At 40.7% G+C, this 23702-nt stretch overlaps 1 protein-coding gene across 1 annotated transcript in view; it reads left to right on the top strand.

Annotated features, from left to right (window-relative positions):
* The window catches only part of tbc1d22a (TBC1 domain family, member 22a), a 163649-nt gene that overhangs the window by 49203 nt on the left and 90744 nt on the right, over nt 1-23702 (top strand). Inside the window, exons 7-9 of the mRNA XM_085375485.1 lie at nt 7117-7245; nt 11654-11719; nt 18809-18923. Of these exons, the coding sequence (XP_085231611.1) occupies nt 7117-7245; nt 11654-11719; nt 18809-18923 (310 nt within the window). The remainder of the gene's footprint in view (nt 1-7116; nt 7246-11653; nt 11720-18808; nt 18924-23702) is intronic.

The following is a 23702-nucleotide window of genomic DNA, read 5'->3' as shown; positions in this document are numbered from 1 at the left end:
GTCAGTCTCCCATCTGTCTGTCTTCTTAAAATCTCCTTAAAAAAAAAAAACAAGAAAAAAAACAAGTAGATCACAAATTAAATAAAATATTTTTCAGATTCGAGCATAAGTGCTCTTGAGTTTTCTGCTTTCTAAAAGAAGGCGAGCTGCTTGTGCTCTCTGCATCCCTTTCCTTCAACTAACTCTAAAACATTTACATTTACAGGATGGTGCAAAAGGCTTTGGTCATTTATTTGTTCCTTTACTTTGGGGAAATTACAAATTGGTGCAGTGATTAATTGTGCAGACATAAATGGAAATACACAGCCGGAACTCTCAGACAAGCTTTCTTGTTCTCTGGGCTTCTTGAAGGAGATTCAAAGGATGTTTCTGCCTTTTGTTCTGTTCTCTGTCAACATGATCCCACACTGCTTTAACAGTGTCGAGGTGCAGGCTCTGGGCAGGCCAATCCATGACTGATGGTGTTCCACTGTGTGTTTTTACTGTATGTTCCTATGTTCATAATTCTGTCAATTTTGATAAGATTCCCACCACCACTGGCTGAAATGCAGTCCCAAACCATCACAGATCCACCATGTTTGACAGATGGCTCTAGAAACGCACTTACTGTACCTCTTCTCCGTACATATTGATGGCAATTTGAACTAAACTTGTCATCAGTCTATAACAGCGGTCCTCAAACTTTTTTGCGCCATGGACCAGTTTATGTCCAACAATATTTTCATAGATAAATACAAGATTTATTCATAACACAGGAAAAGACCCAGGGAAACAGAGTTAACGATAAAAACAATTAAAAAATAATAATAAGTTTGAAAGGGCAGCACGGTGACACGGTGGTTAGCACTGCTGCCGCACAGAAAAAAGGTCCTGAGTTCAATTCCACGATCAGGCCGGGGTCTTTCTGTGTGGAGTTTGCATGTTCTCCCCGTGTTTGCGTGTGTTCCCTCCGGGTACTCCGGCTTCCTCCCACCGTCCAAAGACATGCAGCTTGTGGGGATAGGTTAATTGGATAATCCAAATTGCCACTAGGTGTGAATACGGGAGTGAATCTCTATGTGTCAGCCCTGTGATAGACTGGCAGCCTGTCCAGGGTGTACCCTGCCTCTTGCCCTATGACAGCTGGGATAGGCTCCAGCGCTCCCCACGACCCTGAAACGGATACGCGGAAGCGAATGGATGGACCCTAAAAACCATAAATTTCACACCCGAGCCTCAACTCGCGGACTCACAGACCGGTACGGGTCTGTGGCCTGGGGGTTTTGGACCGTTGCTCTATAAGACCTGGCTGCTGATTGTTTGCTAAGTTTTACGTTATGTGTAGACAAAACACTAGTCCATCACTTGTGTTAGCACTGTGGTTTTTTTTTGGGTTTTTTTTTTTGCACAGTGCCTTCGTAATTGGAGACGGAGATGCTTATCATTTAGGTCAGATGGCAGATATGTTTTAACTGGTCATGTGAATTAGTAATTGTCACTGTGATTTCATTTTACAATACATGTATAGTCGTGTTTGGGTCTCCTCTATATTTGTCAAATCCTCCCATGTGTGTGTCCTGCTCTCCTATCGAGCAGTAATACAGCTGCAGTGTGATTGACCTCCACTAAGCTGTCCATTAACCTTCAACACACACACACACACACACACACACACACACACACACACACACACACACTGTCCCTCATTTGGCAGAGTGCACCTAATGTCTGAGCCCATTGCTTTGTAGCTGCCCTGTACTGATTTGTGTTTGTGTGTATACAAGTGTGTGCGTTTGCATGTGGAGCAGTTTCAACATGTGACGCATGGACATATTGGCAGAGACCATGTGTGTGTGTGTGTGTTGTCAGGGATCTGGGTTGGGTGGGGGAGTCATGTTGGCACAAATGTGACTGTCTGGATGAGTGGCAGCACCGACTGAGCATTGACAGTCGGGTGGATGAGTAAGAAGCAGGGCAGTGCTTCACTGGATTTATGTTGCTGCAGGGAATTAAAAATGTCACAGGTCACGAGAAACACGTGAGAAGAATGTTTCTGATTTAAGAGTGTGTGCGCATATATATGTTCACATTATAATATAACTGTTCTATAATATATTTTACAGCAAAGTTTAACTGTTCTCAGTGTTTGTGCTTGCCAGGTGTGTGTGTGTTCAGCTTTTTGCAGGCAAAGTTGTTATTGTGCTGCAGACAATCCTCTAGACTCTGCAGACTTCTCTTGGGGCCTTGTCTTTGTAGGATTGAACAGAAAACAAATGAAAGAGAAACTTTTGTCACTACACTTATTGACTGTCTTGTAGACAGTTGCTCAAAATTGATGGTTTGTGTGCGTTTGTCTGCTTGCCCGCATATTTCCAAAAAATGGCTTCCCGCTTCCTGAAACGAATGACAACAGCATCACAGACAGACACACATTGATGATGAACACACAGTGAACACCCGCGTTTTAGGGCCTGTTCTGATTTTCTGACTCTTTTGGAGCAGGTAGATGAATTTAATTTGATGGGGATTCTACTAAAGCCAGTCCAAGACACAGTTGCTCTAACTTGCGTGTGATCAGCAGCCAAATATGCTCATTTTAATTGGAAGTGATGACAAATCCGTGCACGAGAGCAGCTGTTTGCTGAAATATTTACAGGAAAGGCACCTTTGTAAGATTTATGTAGGGAGTTTTAGTCCTGACCTATGGGAGCAGCATATGGTCTGTACTTAAATGCTAAGTGCTCTGCACTCATATGGAACCTTTTAACCTTATCTGTTCCACAAAGGGCTTTACAGTGGGTCACTAATTCACTCATTCATCCATTCACTCGACCACCTGAGCCGCAGCCACGTCAGTGTAACAATATAAGGGCAAAAATCCACTTGCTAGCTTTCAGGATCATTTAGTAACACATCATGGTCTTCTTTAGTGAGATATGCTGACTTAGTGGTCACGAAGAAGCAAACTCATCACTCACAGAAAACTTGAGTTCTTCTAGTGGCCCACTGGGGCTCAGCCCCCACAGACCTGATGTTAGAGTGCCCAACTCTACAGTAGAAATAATCATGTTTACAGCCTGCTATAAGAACAGTTTCAGTCTGTAGCTGAACAGGATTTTTATATAATCGTCATGGTTAAACGCTAACAAAGTTCTGCATTATTAGGAGCATGGCTGTCTGGAAGCCCTTGCCTTTGTTATTTATGTGACAAATATTATAGTTTTAACTGTACTAACAGCCTGGCCAGTCATTTTATGTATTTATTTGCTGCAAAATGAGATTGTCAAGCATAACAACATGCTCTAAATCCTGCCTTAAATGTTGCCATAAGACGGAGTGGGTCTGTGATGGAATAGGGTCGATTTGGCAATTAGATACGATTGGTTTCTGATTATTCAACAGTTGACTCTGATAAATCTGTTGTCTACATAGGTGGAAATTCACATTCAATTATTACTTCTGCACTGAGCAGCTTTCCTTGTTCTATATATAACCAAAATACAATCACCTCCGGCTATCAGCTGAGTTGAGTCCCCTCCAGTTGTGCTCTTTGCAAAGACTCATTCAGACTTATAGGAACATGGAAGAAACTGGTGGGCAACACTGCAGTGACTATATCTGAGTTACAGTCAAGATTTCATTCATTCATTCATTTTCTTGACCGTTTGTCTAATTCAGGGTCAAGCTTCGGCTGGAGCCTGGGTGTCATAGAGGTAGAGGCGGAGTATATCCCGTAGCCTGTACACCAGTCTGTCACAGGGCTAACATATAGAGACAGACCAACCATTCACGCTCACATTCACACTAACAGTCAATCAACAGTTAACCTAACATACAGTGGGGCAAAAAAGTATTTAGTCAGCCACCGATTGTGCAAGTTCCCCCACTTAAAATGATGACAGAGGTCAGTAATTTGCACCAGAGGTACACTTCAACTGTGAGAGACAGAATGTGAAAAAAAATCCATGAATCCACATGGTAGGATTTGTAAAGAATTTATTCGTAAATCAGGGTGGAAAATAAGTATTTGGTCACCTCAAACAAGGAAAATCTCTGGCTCTCACAGACCTGTAACGTCTTCTGTAAGAAGCTTTTCTGTCCCCCACTCGTTACCTGTATGAATGGCACCTGTTTGAACTCATCATCTGTATAAAAGACACCTGTCCACAGCCTCAAACAGTCAGACTCCAAACTCCGCCATGGCCAAGACCAAAGAGCTTTCGAAGGACACCAGGAAAAGTATTGTAGACCTGCACCAGACTGGGAAGAGTGAATCTACAATAGGCAAGCAGCTTGGTGTGAAAAAATCAACTGTGGGAGCAATCATCAGAAAATGGAAGACATACAAGACCACTGTTAACCTCCCTTGATCTGGGGCTCCACGCAAGATCTCATCCCGTGGGGTCAAAATGATCATGAGAACGGTGAGCAAAGATCCCAGAACCACACGGGGGGACCTGGTGAATGACCTGCAGAGAGCTGGGACCAAAGTAACAAAGGTCACCATCAGTAACACACTACAACGGCAGGGAATCAAATCCCGCAGTGCCAGACGTGTTCCGCTGCTGAAGCCAGTGCATGTCCAGGCCCGTCTGAAGTTTGCCAGAGAGCACATGGATGATACAGCAGAGGATTGGGAGAATGTCATGTGGTCAGATGAAACCAAAGTAGAACTTTTTGGTATAAACTCAACTCGTCGTGTTTGGAGGAAGAAGAATACTGAGTTGCATCCCAAGAACACCATACCTACTGTGAAGCATGGGGGTGGAAACATCATGCTATGGGGCTGTTTTTCTGCCAAGGGGACAGGACGACTGATCCGTGTTAAGGACAGAATGAATGGGGCCATGTATCGTGAGATTTTGAGCCAAAACCTCCTTCCATCAGTGAGAACTTTGAAGATGAAACGAGGCTGGGTCTTCCAACATGACAATGATCCAAAACACACCGCCCGGGCAACAAAGGAGTGGCTCCGTAAGAAGCATTTGAAAGTCCTGGAGTGGCCTAGCCAGTCTCCAGACCTCAACCCCATAGAAAATCTGTGGCGGGAGTTGAAAGTCCGTGTTGCTCGGCGACAGCCCCAAAACATCACTGCTCTCGAGAAGATCTGCATGGAGGAATGGGCCAAAATACCAGCTACTGTGTGTGCAAACCTGGTAAAGACCTATAGTAAACGTTTGACCTCTGTTATTGCCAACAAAGGTTATGTTACAAAGTATTGAGTTGTATTTTTGTTATTGACCAAATACTTATTTTCCACCCTGATTTACGAATAAATTCTTTACAAATCCTACCATGTGGATTCATGGATTTTTTTTTTTTTTTCACATTCTGTCTCTCACAGTTGAAGTGTACCTCTGGTGCAAATTACTGACCTCTGTCATCATTTTAGGTGGGGGAACTTGCACAATCGGTGGCTGACTAAATACTTTTTTGCCCCACTGTAGCTTGCATGAACCCACAAAGGCACAGAAAGAACAGGCAGACACAACACAATAAGCACAATCTAAAACCTGAAGGCGCATTTATTATATTTCTTACAGGGCTTTTACCTGCAGCGGGTGGACGTTATTCAGTCTCTGAGATTGCTTAGTTGTCATCTAACAGGCGGTTGATAACAGGCAGTCGTTTTGTCTGTTGTCATAATCAAAGCTCTTCAGAGAAAAATGGCAAAAATGGTTCATTCATAGATGTCATTTTAAAATAAAAAGGGACCCTTTGAATGTTTCACAGCTAGATGAACCAGCTTTTTCTCACGGGAAGTAGTTTTCAGGGCCTGAAGTCATGTTTGAGTTCAGTTTTGAAGATTGTAACTCTCTGAATATTTCAGAACGCCTAGCCCCAGCTCTCACTTTTAATAGATGTATTTTTTTTTTGTTCGTTTTAGGGCTGACTTTCTCCTCATTGCATAAGCCTGACCGCATAACCAGGATACAGTCTTTCACAAATGCATGCTCACATATGCCGTCTGACAAACACCCCCCTCCACACGCGCACAAATACCCATTTAAATTGTGTGTTTTTAAACACTGGAAAGATGGCCTCCCTGAATATATGCTCAATTAATGAATCCCATGTGGAATCGACAAGCATGTTTGCATGTATTAGAAAAAGACAGGTGAATTGGTTACTCACTACTAATCCTACAAGAGGCATGGTGAGCATCAAAATGAGTTAGCATTTTGAGCTAATGGTAGAATTCACGCCCGTAGTAATAGTTAATGAGTATCTGGCAAATGTGAAGCTCTGGCCAGCCTTAACATTTAAAGCCAATCCTCTGTTTGTTAATATTTTGGGAATAAGAGTATCAACTTACCACTCGGTGTTTTTCCAGTCTTCTGTTGTCCAATTTTGTTGAGCCCGTGTGGACGGTAGCTTCATTTTCCTGTTGTCAGTTAACAGCAGTGGCATCCAGTGTGGTCTTCTGCTGCTTAAATTTTCATTTCCTCTGCATACCTTGGCAGAAGAGCATTACTTGTAATTAGCTTATTAGATATTAATGAGCATTTGAGCTGGTGTACCTAATAAAGCGTACTGTCACATGGGTTGTTTTTCTACTCCTGGATCTTTATGCGTTAATAAACAGTTGATATCTGTAATATATGTTCTCAGGCATAGACTATCCTTGCTGTACAACAGGCCCGCCAACCTGCTGTTCAAACCTACTGTTTGTGAGTGACAGCCAATGAGAAGAACATGACTCAAAGCGAGAGCAGCTCTAAAAGGTAGCTGAACCGAAGCCCAGAATAAGAAAAATTGGGATTATCTTGAAGTGTGAATTATGCAAAGCCACTCAAGTCAAGTCAAAGTTAAAAGTTTGGAGTTGAAAATGAGCCAAATAGGTTCTTTTCAAGCTAAGCTAACCAGCTCCAGGCCTCAGCTTCATCAATAATACACAGGCATGAAAGTAGTATCAATCTTCTCTTTGAGCTGTCTGCAAGAAAGTGAATTAAAATACAGCATTTTTTTTCAGCTGTAACTTTACTTCAAAACTGAACTCTTACTGAATTGAGTCGGATCCAAAAACAAGAATATATGAAGAACTGAGAAGATAAATGGAAAAATCAAATCTACAGTGTGACTTGCATCAACGTTTAAATGGGTGATGTTGTATGTTTCTCACTCTCTGTCTATCAGGGTTACCTGCCAGCCAACGCAGAGAGGAGGGAAAGCGTTCTACAGAGGAAGAGGCAAGAATATTTCGGCTTCATCCAGCAATACTACGACTCTCGCAATGATGAGCATCATCAAGACACATACAGACAGGTACATGCATATACACGAGCCCACACATCTCGTATGCCTATAGTTTTCTGAATCCCCCAACTTGAGGGACAGAATGAATGAAAGTCTCCAGAAAGACTCTTTCTAATTACAAGAGCATCCTCCCGTTGCCAATGTATTAGCTCAGCATGAATTTAGGACACAAACAGTGTAAGCGTTTGTTTGTTTGTGTATATATATATATATGTGTGTGTGTGTGTGTGTGTAAAGAGTGCCTTTTTACAGAATTTGGCCCTGCAGTCAGGATTACTGCCACTAGTTATTTGGCAAAAATGTGATCTTTATTGCATTTTTTTCCCCCCCTTGCTTGTGTTCCTTTGTTCTCTCGTCCTTCTCCCTCATGTACTCGTCTGATTGTTTGTTCGTCTGTGTGTGTCTGTGTCACAGACCAGAGACGAACGGCTTCAGAGAGATACTGAAATTAACAGTATTCTGTTTGGTTCTGAAAATATCCGTTTTTACCCCCCACCACCACCACCACACACACACACACACACACACACACACACACACACACACACACACACACACACACACACACACACACACCATCCCCTCGTTCTTACACTCGACTACAAGTGAACTGTCGATAGCAAAAACACACATTTCTCACATTCCGTCCAATTTCCCATTGATCTCCTCTGCACCGTGCCAGGGAGCTGGCATACTTTGTTTTGATGATTGTTTGGATTGTGTCTTGAAGCCTCCTTTTTCTGCCAGATTCTACTTGTGCTTTAGTGATTTCTAGTTTGTTTATTTATTTTTGCTGTGTGCCTGATTATGTGTGTTTGTACATATGTTACTTTGGCATTCATGTTGCTCAGGATGGTGGGTTTGTATTGGGTTTCTGTATTTTTCTTTCTTTTCTTTTTTGATTTTTTTTTTTTGTTTATACATATTTACGTGGTTGTATGTGTGTTTACATACAGTACTCAACAGATCGGAAGACGCCCCTGTGCGGTTTTGCTTACTGTAAATAAGACTGGATGAAATAAGTACAGAAGTAAAATAAAATGAGATAAAAAGTAGCTTACTGTATGTAATAGAAAACAAAGTGGTGCTATATGCAGTGTGTAGAGTGCAGTGTTTGAGATGAGAATGCATATTCTCTGTTGCACAGATGTGTTCATTTGACATCATTTGAAACTGTGCGATCTCTAAATAGCTGCATTTTTTAAGTAGATCATTTCCTCTTATGAAGAGTCGAAAACAAAGACTTTAAAAACAATACAGTGAACAGAAAGACCCCCAAAGTAGAAACTCAGTTCAGCAAAATTAAATACCCATGTTAATCACAGTTTTGCTAAAAAGCAAAGACTTAAAATAAACTGCAGTGATCAAGAACTTTCTTCATGTTGAATCTCCGTGTCTGCATCATAGCTCCACGCGGAGAAGAACTGCCCGAGGAGCTAGAAATGCATTTATTGTGAGAATTCTCCCACATGTTAAGCATACAGGAATATCAGTGACCAACCATAAATGAGTCGAAATGAGACGGCTGCAGAAGTAATCAAAAGGTATAGCACGAGTGTCAGACTCAATTTTACTAAGGTTCACGCCAGGAAATGGGGATCACACCAAGGGTCAGGCATATGCAGTTTAATGACATGGTTTAATTTAATCCACAAAATAACATCCCACGTAATGTTGTATATCCCAAAAGTCTGTCTTACATGCAATTTGGTCCACATAAAGGCTTCAACAAAACATCTGCAAGTTTCCCAGCTGTTAGTGTTTAATGTAGCAAAATACTGCAATAAACCGCAGTCGGTAAACTTTGCAGAAATAAGACAGCTACTGAAAGTATCGGGCATAGGAAAAGACATCATATTTAATTATCCATATTTAATTTGTTTTTTGAAATATTTCTAAAGGTTTTCAACAGTCTGTTATGAGGTGGGCACCGCATCACTGTGCAGATGTATTTGCATGTAGGCAGGCCAGAATTTGAGCACCGAATGTGGGTTAAGATACATAGCTGCAAAGGGGCTCGGACCTTAAGTTTGGGCAAGTACTTCAGATTTGGCTCAGGGTTTATCCATGGAAAGAGTGTTTCTGTGGTAGCTCAGACAGTGTAAAGGACAGTTTGTAATGTCAGCCTGTTCGAACAACTTAAAAAAGAAAAGAAAAAAACCCGGTGTAGACTTTAAAAAAGAAGCACAAAGAGGAAATTTATTTTGGCTCGCGCGCGGTTCAGCAGGACCACTACAGTGAATGCATAGTCCCGACAGTGAAGCACAGAGAGCGCAGGGGTGTGATGATTTGGAGCTAGTTGAGTGCAAAAGGGAGATGACATTTATAGATGGGACCATCAATGCCTGTGAATTTAACAAAATACTGGCTGACAACATGAGCAATACTGCAGCGTGATGGCGATCCAAATCACGCTGCCAAAAGCACAAGAAGAAGGAACACTAGGAGGTTCATTTGCTTCACTGAGTTTCTACTCTGTGGCCTGCAATTATTAATATAGTAAGTCTGTGTAGTCTTTATTTTGTAAAGAGAAAGTGGGTCTACTGTTCAAGTATGTCATTAATTTTAAGTGATATCACACAGGGCTCCGCTCATTTCTGTTACATGTCATCCTTGTGTTTGTGTGTCCATCATCCATTCTGAATGTCCGTCTGTTTCGAGGTTGTTCTTTTGTCTCTTTTATATTTTTGTTTATGTTCCTTGTAACTTGCCCACACTGTGTGTGTGTGTGTGTGTGTGTGTGTGTGTGTGTGTGTGTGTGTGTGTGTGTACGTGTGCATACGGATGTCCCAGCTTGAACTGCAAACCCTTTTGATGTACTGCAGCAGTTTCATTCTTCCCCAGGAGAAAGTGATCTAAAAAAAATCTTTATTTCTGATGCATTAAAAATATTTGGACCACTAGAGGATGAAAATACCGACCCTTCATTTACGATGGCCTTATCAATTACAAAATGTCAAATGTCAAAATACAATTTTAAAACAGTGAGCTGAATGCTACTGGAACTTACATAGAGAATTATTATATTCTCAAAGATACCACCTCGTCCTGCTTCATGGGAAATACCACAACTTCCCATTTTAAAGTGGCCTTGAATACTTTTAGCTTATTTTCTGTCATATATTCTATGAAAATGGTGCACGCTTATATTAAACATGACCAAAGCTTCCTTCCATACCTTGTTTCAACTCAGTCATTAAATCCAGGAGGATTTAGTATTGGTTTGTAGTAAGTTTTGGTGGCTCTGTGGTTAGTAGTGTGGCTTTGTTGCAGAGGGACGCATGCATCAAAATATTAACCATTTCTAAGATGGGCCGCGCTCCACATTAGATATTTTTAATGCAAATCTGTTTATTACATTAAGTAATTCTGGAAACGCACCAACAAAGAGACAAGCCAGACCTCTAAAAACGTCCTCGCTCGATGTAGAAACATCACTATATGTGGAAGTCATCCCTGTGAGCCAAATGCTCAAAATTCTTCTTATTACTGCTCTTGACTATGTATGCTATCAAGACAGAAGATGTGTAAATTATTTGGCATCTGAGGCCCCACCCATCTTTTGCTCAAACCTTCTGTTTGTGAGGGGCAGCCACTAGCTAGAGTGGCTTGTTGAAAACAGTGGATGAACTGATACACTATAAGACAAATAAGGATTATAAGTAATCATGCAAAGCTACCCTATACATTCCAACATATAATATAGAACTGGGTGTGAGTGTAATAACTCCACTTTATGTCCTTTGTCATTTCTTTATAACGCCTGAAAAAGTCTGAAAATGCAGTACATGTGGAGGACGTTTATATTGTGTGTGTTTGTGTTTATGTGTGTGTGTCCGTGTGTGTCTAACACATTCTCTCCCATGTTGCTGTCAGATCCACATAGACATTCCTAGGATGAGTCCTGAATCTTTGGTGCTGCAGCCAAAGGTGACAGAGGTAAGGTGGACTGGATGTGGACCCAATGCCCAGTCCCGTAACCAGCCGCGCACTCTTACAAACAGACCGGGCTATTTCAGTTGGCTTGGCTCCAGCTGCCGCCCTGCATCCGCCTGGCTCCCTTCTGATGAATCTGTCCGCCTGTCGTATCGGTCGTCTGTGGGGTAAACACTCTGAAATGGTGTAAATGTGGTCTCGTACATGCATAAACGCACACACACACGCATTGATGCAAGCACATATTATCGTAGAGGCATCTCAGCATGCAAGGGCGCTCATATGCAGTGCTGCATTCAAGACCACAGCTGCTATCCATTTCAGAAAACTGAAACCCCAGTCCGACTTCAATCAAAGACACCAATCCACTAACTGTTCCTCTCGCTATCCGTTCCTGTCACTGTCTGTAATGGCCAAATCTGTGCTAACCTGCCCGTTGCTTCAGTGTTTGTCTTTTTTTTTTCTCTCCTTCTCTCTGCAGATTCACATTGACATACCGAGAACTAATCCTCTTATTCCTCTCTTTCAACAAGCTTCTGTTCAAGAGGTGAGACCCCTCCAGCTGCACACACACCACCTCACCTAGCAGGGTTTTCCCTTTTCTACTTTTAGGCAGATTTGGTCCTGGAATTAGAGGCACTGATGATGTTGGACACCTTAAAGACAGAACATGTGAGATGGCTTACAAAGAGGGGAAAAACATGACAATAGTTAAAACGATATAGGTCGAAAAAATGGGGCACAAACTGTGACGAGTAGTTGAGTGTTAGAGTAAAAATACTGTCTCCACTCAAGTCTCAGTATCTTGATTTATTTACTTACTTTATTTAATGTTTTTCTATCTGCCTGCGAGTGTAAAATGGGAAGACCCTTGCTTAAGCACTGCATGATTTGGCATGGGGCACATACACAGCTGCTCAAGCGAAGAACACACATGATTTTAATAATTACATGCATGGGATTAGATCCCTTTTAACTTTCACTCTGCATGGTTGGCAGTTTCATATCTTTTTGTTGTGCTTCGTTAGTTCTACTGAAGCATTTCTTATTACAGTTGGGTGCTCTGTTATGGCCGATATAAGAAGTCATTTTCTTCAAAACATCTTGAGCATTATGTTTGAAACATTGAACTATTAGTCACAGTTGTGCACATTGGACAATATGGTTAAAAGCTAGGAAAACTCATAAGCACCTTTTTTCTCATGGTGATCAGTAGAAATGCATAAACAATACTTTAAAGGCATTTGTTTCTCACACAGAGCTGCTGCGCTTTTATCATACGTATAAAATTAATATCAGCTGATTTCACTCAGATCGGGTTTGCTCAGTTTCTCTGTTGATGGGTAAATGCAGATTGTAGCTACTTAATATGAATCAGTATCACTTTAAGTCTACATATACTGTGTATTGGATGTTTTTTGTAATGTTCATTAAAAAAAACAACTTTTCCAACCTGTCATTACACTCTATTAGTTCAATTCACTTGAATTGAGTTATGTTCATATAGCCACAAATCACAGCAATAGTCACCTTGAGATGCTTCCGAAGAACCTACAATAATCAATACTGATTTTACCTTAAAAAAAATACAGTTTTAATTACTAGATTTTTGGCTTACTAGGTCATTTGTATTAAATGTGTGCAGATGATTTAGTTGGCTCAGAAGTAATGTGTTAAACCCATAAGTTACACAAAGTGACAAAGTTGTCGTAACCACAAATCAGTGGTTTTTCTTGACAATAGTGATTTCACATGTAATTTAATAGTTATATCAATGAAGACATTTAAAATCTGATTGATTTGTTGTCTCCCTTCAGAATGTCACACTTCAATAAACATGAAGTGTAAAGCCAGAACAGGGTCAGGGCTGTGTGAGAAACTATAAGCCAGGTTATGGCTTGAAACCTTTAACTATCTACTCATTGTAAGTTACAGAATAACTTGAAATAATGTAAGTATGGTTAGTGGTCTTTTAGCTATGAAATTCTTGTAAGAAGTTACTCCACTGGTCTGAGGGACTATCAGTGCAGCATCCCAGTGCAACTTAACATGGACATTAACCTGATTCCATTCATTTATATTGGGTTAAGCTTATCTTATTATTCTAGTGCTTCAGGAATGGCCTGTCATGAGTAGAACCACTGGCCTGAGAAGCAGAGAAGTGAAAACACAGATAGAAAACTCCATAATGAGGTGGAGGCTAATGAGGTGCCCAGGGCTCCGAGCTGCTTTGTGTGTTTACCTGCACAAAGGTGCGAGGAAGCACGCACATACACACTCAGACATCCATACAACATAGTGGGATTTTTGCATTTAGGTGAAAATCTGGTTGATCTTCATTGAACACATGAAGTAATCAATCACAATGCAGACTAGAAAAAATTAACAGAACCTCTGTCCTAAAGCTTGGAATCACACCAAGAACAAAGTCTGTAAATTTAAAGAAAACATAAGGATCCAAAGTTAACAGCAAAATGCAAGCAGAAATCTCTAAGTTACTAAAACCTTTGTTCACGTGTCCACTTAAACAAAAACCCACCCACTAAGAATGTGTTCATGGAAAAGTAGCACAAAGGAAAACACGGATCTTCAAGAAAGAAATGATGGGTCACAATGTTTATTATTATTATTTATTTATTTTTATTTTGCAAAAGACCACTTGATGTTTCACAAGAGTCAAGTTGGCCGCAGGTCATTAAAGAGTCTAGTAATGTCTTGACTTTTGTTAAAAATAAGTCTTAGTATGTATTTAAGTGTTTGAAACTCTGTTTTCTGCATTTCAGCACCTCGTATGACTACACTGCTGAGGTCATAATATTTTTGTAACACGCTAAACTCAACTGTTGCTATAGCTGGGGAACATAAAGGGACAGTTATCAGCAGAATAACATACAAGGTTACGAGAAAAGAAATCGTGTCATGTGTAGGTTGTTTTTTTTTTTGTTTTTGTTTTTTGTTGTTGTTGTATCAATCCAACTGATAGGATTGATATTTTGATTTAAAAGTCCGATATCTCAGCCGATACATTCGTTCTTTCAGACACAAACATAAGCAGATTTTCCTAACATTTGTTAAGAGTAGTTTCTTATTTCCTCATTTACAATCTACCCGACAGTGCGGTGATCATCTGGTTGTTATAATTGTGGCGTTCTTAACAGGGATGTTGCCAACAGGGAAATTGCAGAGTGCCCTCTGGTGGATAAACCATGCAACATCAACACTCATATGGTTAATTAACTTTTTACCATTTTATTCATATGTGTAGTAAAAACAGTAATCATGCCAATAATATACTTTAGCAACTTATGGTTACTTATGTCCGTAAAACGTTTAAAATCCCAAATTCCCCAATGGTTATGCCTCATTTTTCTCTACCTCAGCCAAATAGCTTTGCTTTAATTATCATGGTGACTGATGCCAGAATGCTTACAAAGAGTGTATTTTCACTTTTTCACATATCTGAAGTCTGGTGCTAAACAAATTTTGAGAGGTAATTAACTTCTTCATACCTATAGGACAGACGTAGAACAATGATCTTATGCCACAATGTGCAATGTTGTGTTAAAAAATAAAACAAAACGCCAAAAATAAGTCAAAATATTTCACACCAATACCAAAACTTTTATCCACACAGTGAAACATGGTGGAGGGAGCATCATGGTTTGGGTCTGCTGTCCTGCCTCGAGATCTGGATGCTTTGCAGTCAGTAGGGGAATAATGAATTCAGAATTTTTTCAGGCTTTACTTAGTAGATAAGTAGATTAAACTTAGAAAAGAAGAAAGGTAATATCTTGGAATGGTCAAATCAAGAAGGCTGCTCAGTTATCCAAAGAAAGATGGATGCACTGAAACACTCCTGCAGGAAAAAGCGTTTCTAAAAGCCTCCTGTTGCATTTGTTTACTGCTGAAAGAGGTTGCACGAGGTGCTGCTCCTATCTGGCCTCCACTGCACGTGACTGCTAATGCAAAAATAAGATTGTGTATTTTGTTTAGTCAGACTGCTGTGACTTACATGAAGACTTATGTTAATTCCAAACTTTCTCTTGTACCTGTAAGTGAAAGAAAATGATGAGGGTTGCTGTCATTCAGGAGTGCACAGACCTATAATATGTGCAAACACTTGAATACATACGCACGTTGCCCCAGGCAGTGCCACCTCCCATTGCCCCTGTTTTGTACAGGATACATGTCGAGGCTGTAAGCAGGGAGCTTAGCGTGGAAATGAGATCAGACAAGGAGGAGGCTGGGTGCTTGTTTTCTACCAAGTATCTTATCTACAGTATGCACTATTACTTCATCTGATGTTTGTATTTTTCCTTTTACCTCCATTTCCCCTCTCCCAGATCCCATGTTTTTCTCCCTCTCATCCCCACACATCAGCTCTTCCCGCTTACGTGCTAAATAAAAGCCACCAGCATACACTGAAATATTCAAGCAGTGTGCTCCTCATATATTTTGGTATGCAACAGACTCCCAAGGCCCCCCTCCCTTTTTTTTTTTTTTATATGGTTATACTTGCTGCGGTGCCACCTGAAAATCACCTCTGCTTCATTTCATTCACTTGTTTGTCTCTGGGGCTCCGGAGATTTAGTCAAGATGGAAGGCAGTCAACAGTCTGTTCCATTTCAGGGAGAGAGGGATATTGAAGCAATTCTGCAGTGATTTCCTAAGTGGTATCTAAAGCGTTGGAGTTTTTCTTGTTTTCGAGTACAATATTGTCTTCAGGAGATGTTGATAATCAGCAATTACAAGATTCAAATGTGTTGTGTTTTGCATACAATTTGTGATTATAGGCTAAAAGAGCAGGATTTATCACTCAGCACAGTATGAGCCTTATACCACAAGCTTTTTTAATTTTAGTCTTTGCATAACAAATAGGTATGATGTAAGCGACTCGTATAGTTATTGTAGGATATTTAATAGACTAATGTTTTGAATGTGGGACAGCCCTTTTCCCCCAAGATCTGGACAAGACACCAATGAACATTTTCTTGAGTTGACACCTTTCTTGTAACAATTTCTTTTTTATCTCTGGAGATTATCCTTATCTGGGTCTTGGGGGACTGGAGCTAATGGAATTGAACAATAGTTTTTTGACAAAGGAGACAGAAAAGCTGATTTTGTGACACCCCCCCCCCCCCCCCCCCCCAAAAAAAAAAAAAAAGCAATGAAGTTAATGTTATCTTCTCCTGGAGAAAATATTCAGTTGCAGCTGCGTTTTCTCTCGCTTTCATATACAAATGATGCCACAGACAAACATACAGAGTTTAGAGTCTTTGTCCTCACAGTAAAACGGCTGCGGACCGGGTAGTTTTTGTGTGCATGAGTTCACTCAAAGCGGTTGCCAATGTGAAATATGCATGTCGGCTTTTGAGGCTGCATGGAAGTCCCATTACCCACTCCCCTTGCTCTCACCAGCACCTCTCCTGTGTTTGATGGATGCAGCTTTGATAGGGAAAGAGGTGGTGTGAGGTGTGGAGGAGAAAGCCAGGGAGAGCTTACCATTCTCTTCCACTGTCTTAGCAATGATGGAATTACTTTAAATAAAAAGGCGAGGGTTTTGTGGAGACACTTCCCAGTAAAAACACAAACAAAAAACCCATTACCATGACCATGTTATATACCATAAAACAATGAGGTATGAGGTTATTTAGAAAGTGACAGAAACCTGACATGGTCACCAAAACATAAGGGCTTGATGGGTGCGGTACATCAAGGTGTAAGAAAAATGTGTTTCTGTCTTCGTATTTTGGAGGGAAATCCATTTGCACAACAGAAAAAAACCAAGCTAAACATCAAGCCTCTTCTAATTCACTGGGGCTGACAGTATTAAACAGCCACCCATAACAAAGATGGAAGTGTTTGCCTTGCAAAAAAAAATGTTGAAAAGAAGGGAAAGAGAAGGAGATGGAGGAGACTGACTCAAAGGGGAAGAGGAAGAGACAGAGACAAAGTGAGGAGGGAGGAGACCAACACCAGAATCAGAGAACAAAGTTCAAAGTGAGTTTTTTTTTTTAAGAACAAGAAATACAGCTGAGGAGCTAAAGACTGAGGTGTTGCTCAGTGATGATGGAGAGCCAAAGAAATGGTTCATATTAACTGTGGATGTATTGGCAGGCCGATATTATATAATTGCTAATTGTAGATGTATCGGCATTGGCAGTAGAGAAGAGGCGGTAGAAACATCCTATTGCCATTTTATGAGTTTTGATGTCACATAGTTTGTTCGCCAAAGCAGTGTTGGTGTTTTCACTGTTGACAACACGTTTGTTTTTCAATTGCCAAAAACCTAACCAATTGATCTAAGCAGATTCAGGTGGACATCTCCAAGTATTGTTATTGGTATCGGCCTCAAAAATTCAGTATCGCTCAAGCTCTACGTTAAACTATGTGACTGTGTCAGCTGACTATAGTGCTATCTAACTAGCTTGGCTAATGAGGTGCATCTTTTGTCCCTTTGCTACTTAGGTTGCAAACAAAATAACTGGGGCCTTAAGCCAAACACTGCAGATGGAAATTAGCCCAAGGCTACAATCTGGCATATTTACATTTGTTAAAATGTTCATTAATATGTATTGTCCCTCTTTCTAAATAAAATCAAATCATTTAGCCAAAAACTGACCAGCTGACAGCTGAGGTTGAGTGACTTTCAGTGCACCTGAACGAGGGAGGGGCGGATGTGACTGAAAAACAGATGACAGTAATCTGCTGGGTTCCACCCCGCTCTGAACCTTGTTCTGCTGGAGGTTTCTTCCTGTTAAAAGGGAGTTTTCCCTTCCCACTGTCGCCAAAGTGCTGCTCATAGGAGGTCATATGATGGGATTTTCTCTGTATGTGTTATTGTAGGTCTACCTTGCGATATAAAGTGCCTTGAAGCGACTGTTGTTGTGATTTGGCGCTGTATAAATAAAATTGAATTGAACTGAATGCGTCTTAAAGCAGCCATCGCGTTATTGTCTTTTTCTAAATTGGACCATTAGCTACAAAATGAACATCGTTTTGTATCAGATGAGACTAGAAACTAATGATCCAGATCATAAACTCATCAGGAACGTGTCAGCCACCCCACCCCACGCCCCTTTTGCTGGGCATTGGAAAGAATTTAGGTTGACAATTATGAGTCTGATTCACTTTTCAGAACTGGATGCTACATCCATAATTAATATGGAGTGTATGTGCATGACCGCCTGTAGATCTGCTGGATTATGCTTTTGTAAAAGAAACCAAACAAAGCCCTCTTAAAAAAGGAAAAAAATATGCTACAAGTGATCAAAAGTCCCCAGGCTACCTTTAGTTTTTCAAGAGATGGGTTTAAACAGTATTCCAAGTAGATGATCAGCTAATGTGGCAGAGTTGAAACCTGCTTCCCATGACATGAACCCAGCTTTTCTTCTTTACCAGCTTAGCACGCCTGAAATGATTCCTATGCTTTTTTTCCACACCTCACTCGCTTTCTGACATGTATGCTTTAATGATTTAAATCTCTAATTCCAACCAGCTTAATGTCTGAAATGTTGTCAATCATTGTGTTAAAAATTTCTACAACTATGTTGTTATTAGAGTGTTGGATTGAATTTTTTTCTTCTCTTTTCATGGCGTTGGTACTCTGTCTCTGTGTATGTTTGTATGTCTTAAGATTTTTGAACGGATCCTGTTTATCTGGGCCATCCGGCATCCCGCTAGCGGCTACGTGCAAGGCATCAACGACCTGGTCACACCATTCTTCGTCGTTTTCGTCTTTGAATATATTGGTGAGTGGCAACCCCCCCCCCCCCTTTGTTTTTTTTCAACTTTCACTTTAAAACTCCCTAATCTTTTGTGTGATATCCTTTTGAAGTAAGGATCACTCATCTCTTTCTGCTACCCCTCTGCTGAAAGTGCCACTCTCCACAGTGCAGAGTGGCACCTTTTGTAGCTGGCGAGACTCAGGGGTTACTCGCCGGTTCATCACCACAGGTCACAGGAAATCAACCCCGGGACCCTTGAGACCGTTTCTCTTTTCACAACTCTGTGTCCAAAGAGCTCCTCCTGCACCTGTGTGCCCTCTTCTCGCCCCTCTTTTCAATCCCTCTTTCTTTTCTGCTTTCATCCAGACACACACTTGGTTACAGTTTGTGTTTCGAATGTGCTTTTAAGCTCCATCTATCAAAGCATTCTGGTTAACACTTAGGAATTAGACTGTACAGTATGTGTGTGAGAGAGCATGACACGTGTAGGCGTGTATATGTGTGTGTGTGCACACCGCGCTGTTTTTCCCAGGGCCTTCCTGCTGTGAGCGTTTAAGTTGTGCCACATTTGTGTAGATGAATGCTTTATTTTCCTTTCACACTTAACTCTTCTGACAGTATAAACACTGCTTCAGATCCTCAACATGAGAAGGGGGAAAGCAGTTGCAAGAAATTTCATTGCCGGTATAGGTGCGATATAATTTTATTTTTTATTTATTGATTTATTTTTTAAATGTTTGAACTACTTGAAAATATGACCAGATGGAACTTCTTGCATATTATTTTTTGTAGCATTTTTTCCTTTGCTGCACTGTATGTACACTGTGAATTTAACTCAAATCATCTTTATTTATATAGCACCAATTCATAACCAGAGTTGCATATAGGCGCATTATATTGTAAGGTAAAGACCCTGCAAGGATAAATCCTTGACAATTAGAGCCATTAGGACTTGGAGGACTTGGAGACATTGGGAAGGAAAAACTCCCTTTTAACAGGAAAAAGCCCCAGCAGGACCATCCTGTGGGTTTGGGTGAGGGGTAGGCAACAATTTAACAATCCATCCATTCGCTTCTGCTCATCCTTTTCAGGGTTGCGGGGGGTGCTGGAGCCTATCCCAGCTGTCATAGGGCGGGAGGCGGGGTACACCCTGGACAGGTTGCCAGTCTGTCACAGGGCTAACACACAGAGACAGACAACCATTCGCGCTCACATTCACGTGCAAATTCACACCTATGGGCAATTTGGATTATCCTCACAAACTGCATGTCTTTGGACTGTGGGAGGAAGCCGGAGTACCCGGGGGAGAGAAAGACCCCGGCCTGATGGTGGAATTGAACTCAGGACCTTCTTGCTGTGCGGCAACAGTGCTAACCACCGTGCAGCCCTTGCAATTTAACAAGTTATTGTTAAATAGCAAGAAAGTGTTGGCAGCTACAGTTGTAAAACAATACTTACTGATATGTTACAGGGAAGCTAACATAATATACAACAACAGTTTACTTCCCACCAGCACTGCAGACGTTCTTGTTGTTATTTTGATGGAAAGGGTCTTAAAATGTCCATCATATTGTAATTTTACCTGTCGTTTTAATCTTACATGATAATGAGGCAGGTTTAATAGCCTTATATTTTCAGAAAGAAAAAAACATTCTGAAAAGAGAATGTTTTTATATGTACGACGACCTTGTTAACATCCTAAGAAACACTTTTTTTTTTCCTGCAGTTTCAGCAGAGACACTAAAAGACTGCAATGATTATGCCTAAACAGGCAAATTCGAACTAAGTGGAATTAAGCTTGGTGCTTGCCTGAGCGTAATGAAATGCATCAAGGGAGGTTGCTGCAGAGGTGATATTTTTTTCCTGTTTTCCATCTCTTCTTCAGACAGAGAACTTTCCATATCCGATTAGATTTTACTCTGAAGGCTGAACCCTGCTCCTATAGTGGATACTAAAATTGCTTCCTTTCAGCTGTAGTCAGGGGGACATTTCTCCCCAGGAAGAGTGCTCAAAAATCTCTTTAATTTGGATTTTCCGATCCTGAATGCACTTCCTTTGCTGAGAGGAAATCCTGCAGCATGCACTCCCTCTGGACGAGAGAGAAGCTCCACATATTACCTTGTAGTGGTCACAGATTTACTGTGTTTTAAAAGTATTTGGTTAACCTGAAATCTGCTATAGACAGCATAATTTACAGTTTACAGTATAAGATCTTTGATATCACCATCATGGAGGGTTCCTTTCATCAAGTGAGCTCCTCCTTGGGTTGCAGAAATATGTTGCTCGTACCTTCTTTATGTTGAATGTGGCGATGTTAAATGAATCGATTAGAGTTGCAACATGATTTTTGTGAGATTAATTATGAGTGAATTCAAGAAAATCCATCTACATTTAGAGCATTTGACAGTATTCACGAGGAATGATGCTTTATTTTACATTTCCCATTCATTTTCTGCAATTTACCAACCAACCACTTTATTAGATAAAGCTCGCCATTTCTGGCTTGCACCCCTGCTCGAAACATTTTGGGTCCATATTGGCAAACCTGCTATGCCACCACATCCCAAAGATGTTCTGTTGGATTGAGATCTGGTGACTGAGGAGACCACTTGAGTACAGTGAACTCATTGTAATGATCAAGAAAGCAGTTTGAGATCATTTGAGCTTTTTGACATGGTGTTTTATCCTTTTGGCAGCAGCCATTAGATGATGGGGTACACTGTGTTCATAAAGGGATGCACACGATCGTCACTCAGTACTCAGGCTAGACTAAGCTCTGTGGCGTTGAGAGCTGGGACTAAGGGATCTACAATGTGCCAATGAAATATGACTATCAGCCTGAACAATTAATACAAGGCATGATTGATCCATGCTTTCATGTTGTTTACATCAAATATTGTCGCTACCATCTGAATTTTGCAGGAGAAAACAAGAATCATTAGGATAGAAGCATTTTTCCAATCATTTGTTGTCAAATTTTGGTGAGCCTACATGAACTGTAATCCTCAGCCTGTGGTGTGGTCTTCTGTGTTGTGCATGCAGAGATGCTCACTGTTGCCTTCGTGTCAGTTTAAAGCAATCTGGCCATTGTCCTCTGACATGGACAAGGCCCGAAGAATTGCTGCTCGCTCTCTTTGTTGGAACATTCTCTGTATAAATTCAATTGATGATTCTTTGGGAAAATCCCTTTAGATAATCAGTTTCTGAACGGCATGGCTGTTGGTGCCAGGTGGTTTGGTGTGAGTATTTCAAAATTACTTAAGTCACCTTTCTTCCTCATTCTGCAGCTCTTTTTATTCAAGCTGAACATTCTGAATTTAAAACAGATGTTTTGCACACACATCAGGTGAACAGAACATGGGAGAGGAAAGAAAAAAGAGGATAAGCCACCTTCAACCACCTGCTGAGAGTTTTGAGTTGTTTTTTTTCTTTATTGAGAAACGTGACCAATTTTTAAAAAAACATTTTACCTCCTTTTCTTTTGTGTTCTTGTTTGTTTTACATTTATAATAAGCTGTACGTACTAGTTTGTCGAGAGACTCCTACAAAGAGAAATCCTTCCCCTTATGTGTGCAGTTCTTGCTGCTTCCTAGAATCCATACATCCCACAAAAATAGGTTAGTTTAAGTTCTCTGTGCTATGTTTTGGCTCATCTTTGAAGCTATGCAACATAGAGCTACTGTGGTTTCAACAGTAGCTCTAAGTCACACACCATGCACACTGTGACCCTGCTGGGAGCCTTAAGAGGTTGGACCCAATTGCTTCTGTGTACTACTTTGGACACAACACTACACACAGCAAATTTACTGTCATTTTAAAATCTGCTAGAAGCACCATTTTTAACAAATGTAACAACAATATAACAACTTCCAGTGCTGGAGTGCGTCTGGTGCTTTTACTACAACCTCCAAAATGACACGGACGTTGAAGTCACATATCTATAAAGCATAAGCGTCATTAAGATAAAGCTTTATTGCTATATTGAAGCTGAAAACAGTTGAGATATCTCACAAATAAGAATTTTTTAGAAGAACTCACTATGAAACTGCATCTACATATTTGCCATCCCTTCTTACGGCTTGTGCCAATGATGTTATGCAAATGAGCTACTTTCTTTGACGTAGCCTCTCTTCTCTTTTACTTTTTCCACTGTTCTTTATAAAGTTTTTCACCTGCTGTCATTTTCTTCTTCTTTATTCCTCTATCCCTACTTCTTTCTGCATGTTTTTCCTCTCTCCTCTTCTCTTTGGGCAATTCAGACTGTTGTCAGATCTTCAAAGCATCACCCCATGCTTTGTTCCTGTGTATCTCCATGCACTGATGAGCCTTGAATAACATACACAGCCAACAAACCTTCAAACGTGCCTGGCTGGCATCTTACATGATGGGTTGATGCGCTGTGTTGTTGTTGTTAGGTGCTCTTGTTTTCTGACGCAGAGAGAGGGAGAGGGATAGACAAAGAAGAGAGAGGTTTGGCTCTTTCATGCAGTGGGCCTAATTTTGCTCCTTTGTGAAGGGGTAGAAAGTGAGATTCTCTCATGCTGTCTGTGCTCTTGCACTCTCTGGCTGTCGTCTCCTTTTGCCATCTCTTCTTCTGTTTTCTTTTATGCTGCTTTACCCCTTCCCCCCCCTCTCTCTCTCCATCCTTTCCATGTAATTGAAGTCATGAATTCATGCTGAAGGCAGAAATGTCCTTCTCTTAAGTTGTAATTATTTTGTATTATTTATTATTAACAATATTTTATGTACAAATAATTAATTGACATTTATATGAACTTATAAGGAAAGCTTGCTTTTTCTTAA

The sequence above is a fragment of the Diplotaxodon limnothrissa genome, linkage group LG17 (genome assembly GCF_057381915.1).
Source record: "Diplotaxodon limnothrissa isolate DT_005_m linkage group LG17, D_limnothrissa_male_GT1.1, whole genome shotgun sequence".
NCBI lineage: Eukaryota > Metazoa > Chordata > Actinopteri > Cichliformes > Cichlidae > Diplotaxodon > Diplotaxodon limnothrissa.
This window is presented reverse-complemented; position numbering and strand designations above follow the sequence as displayed.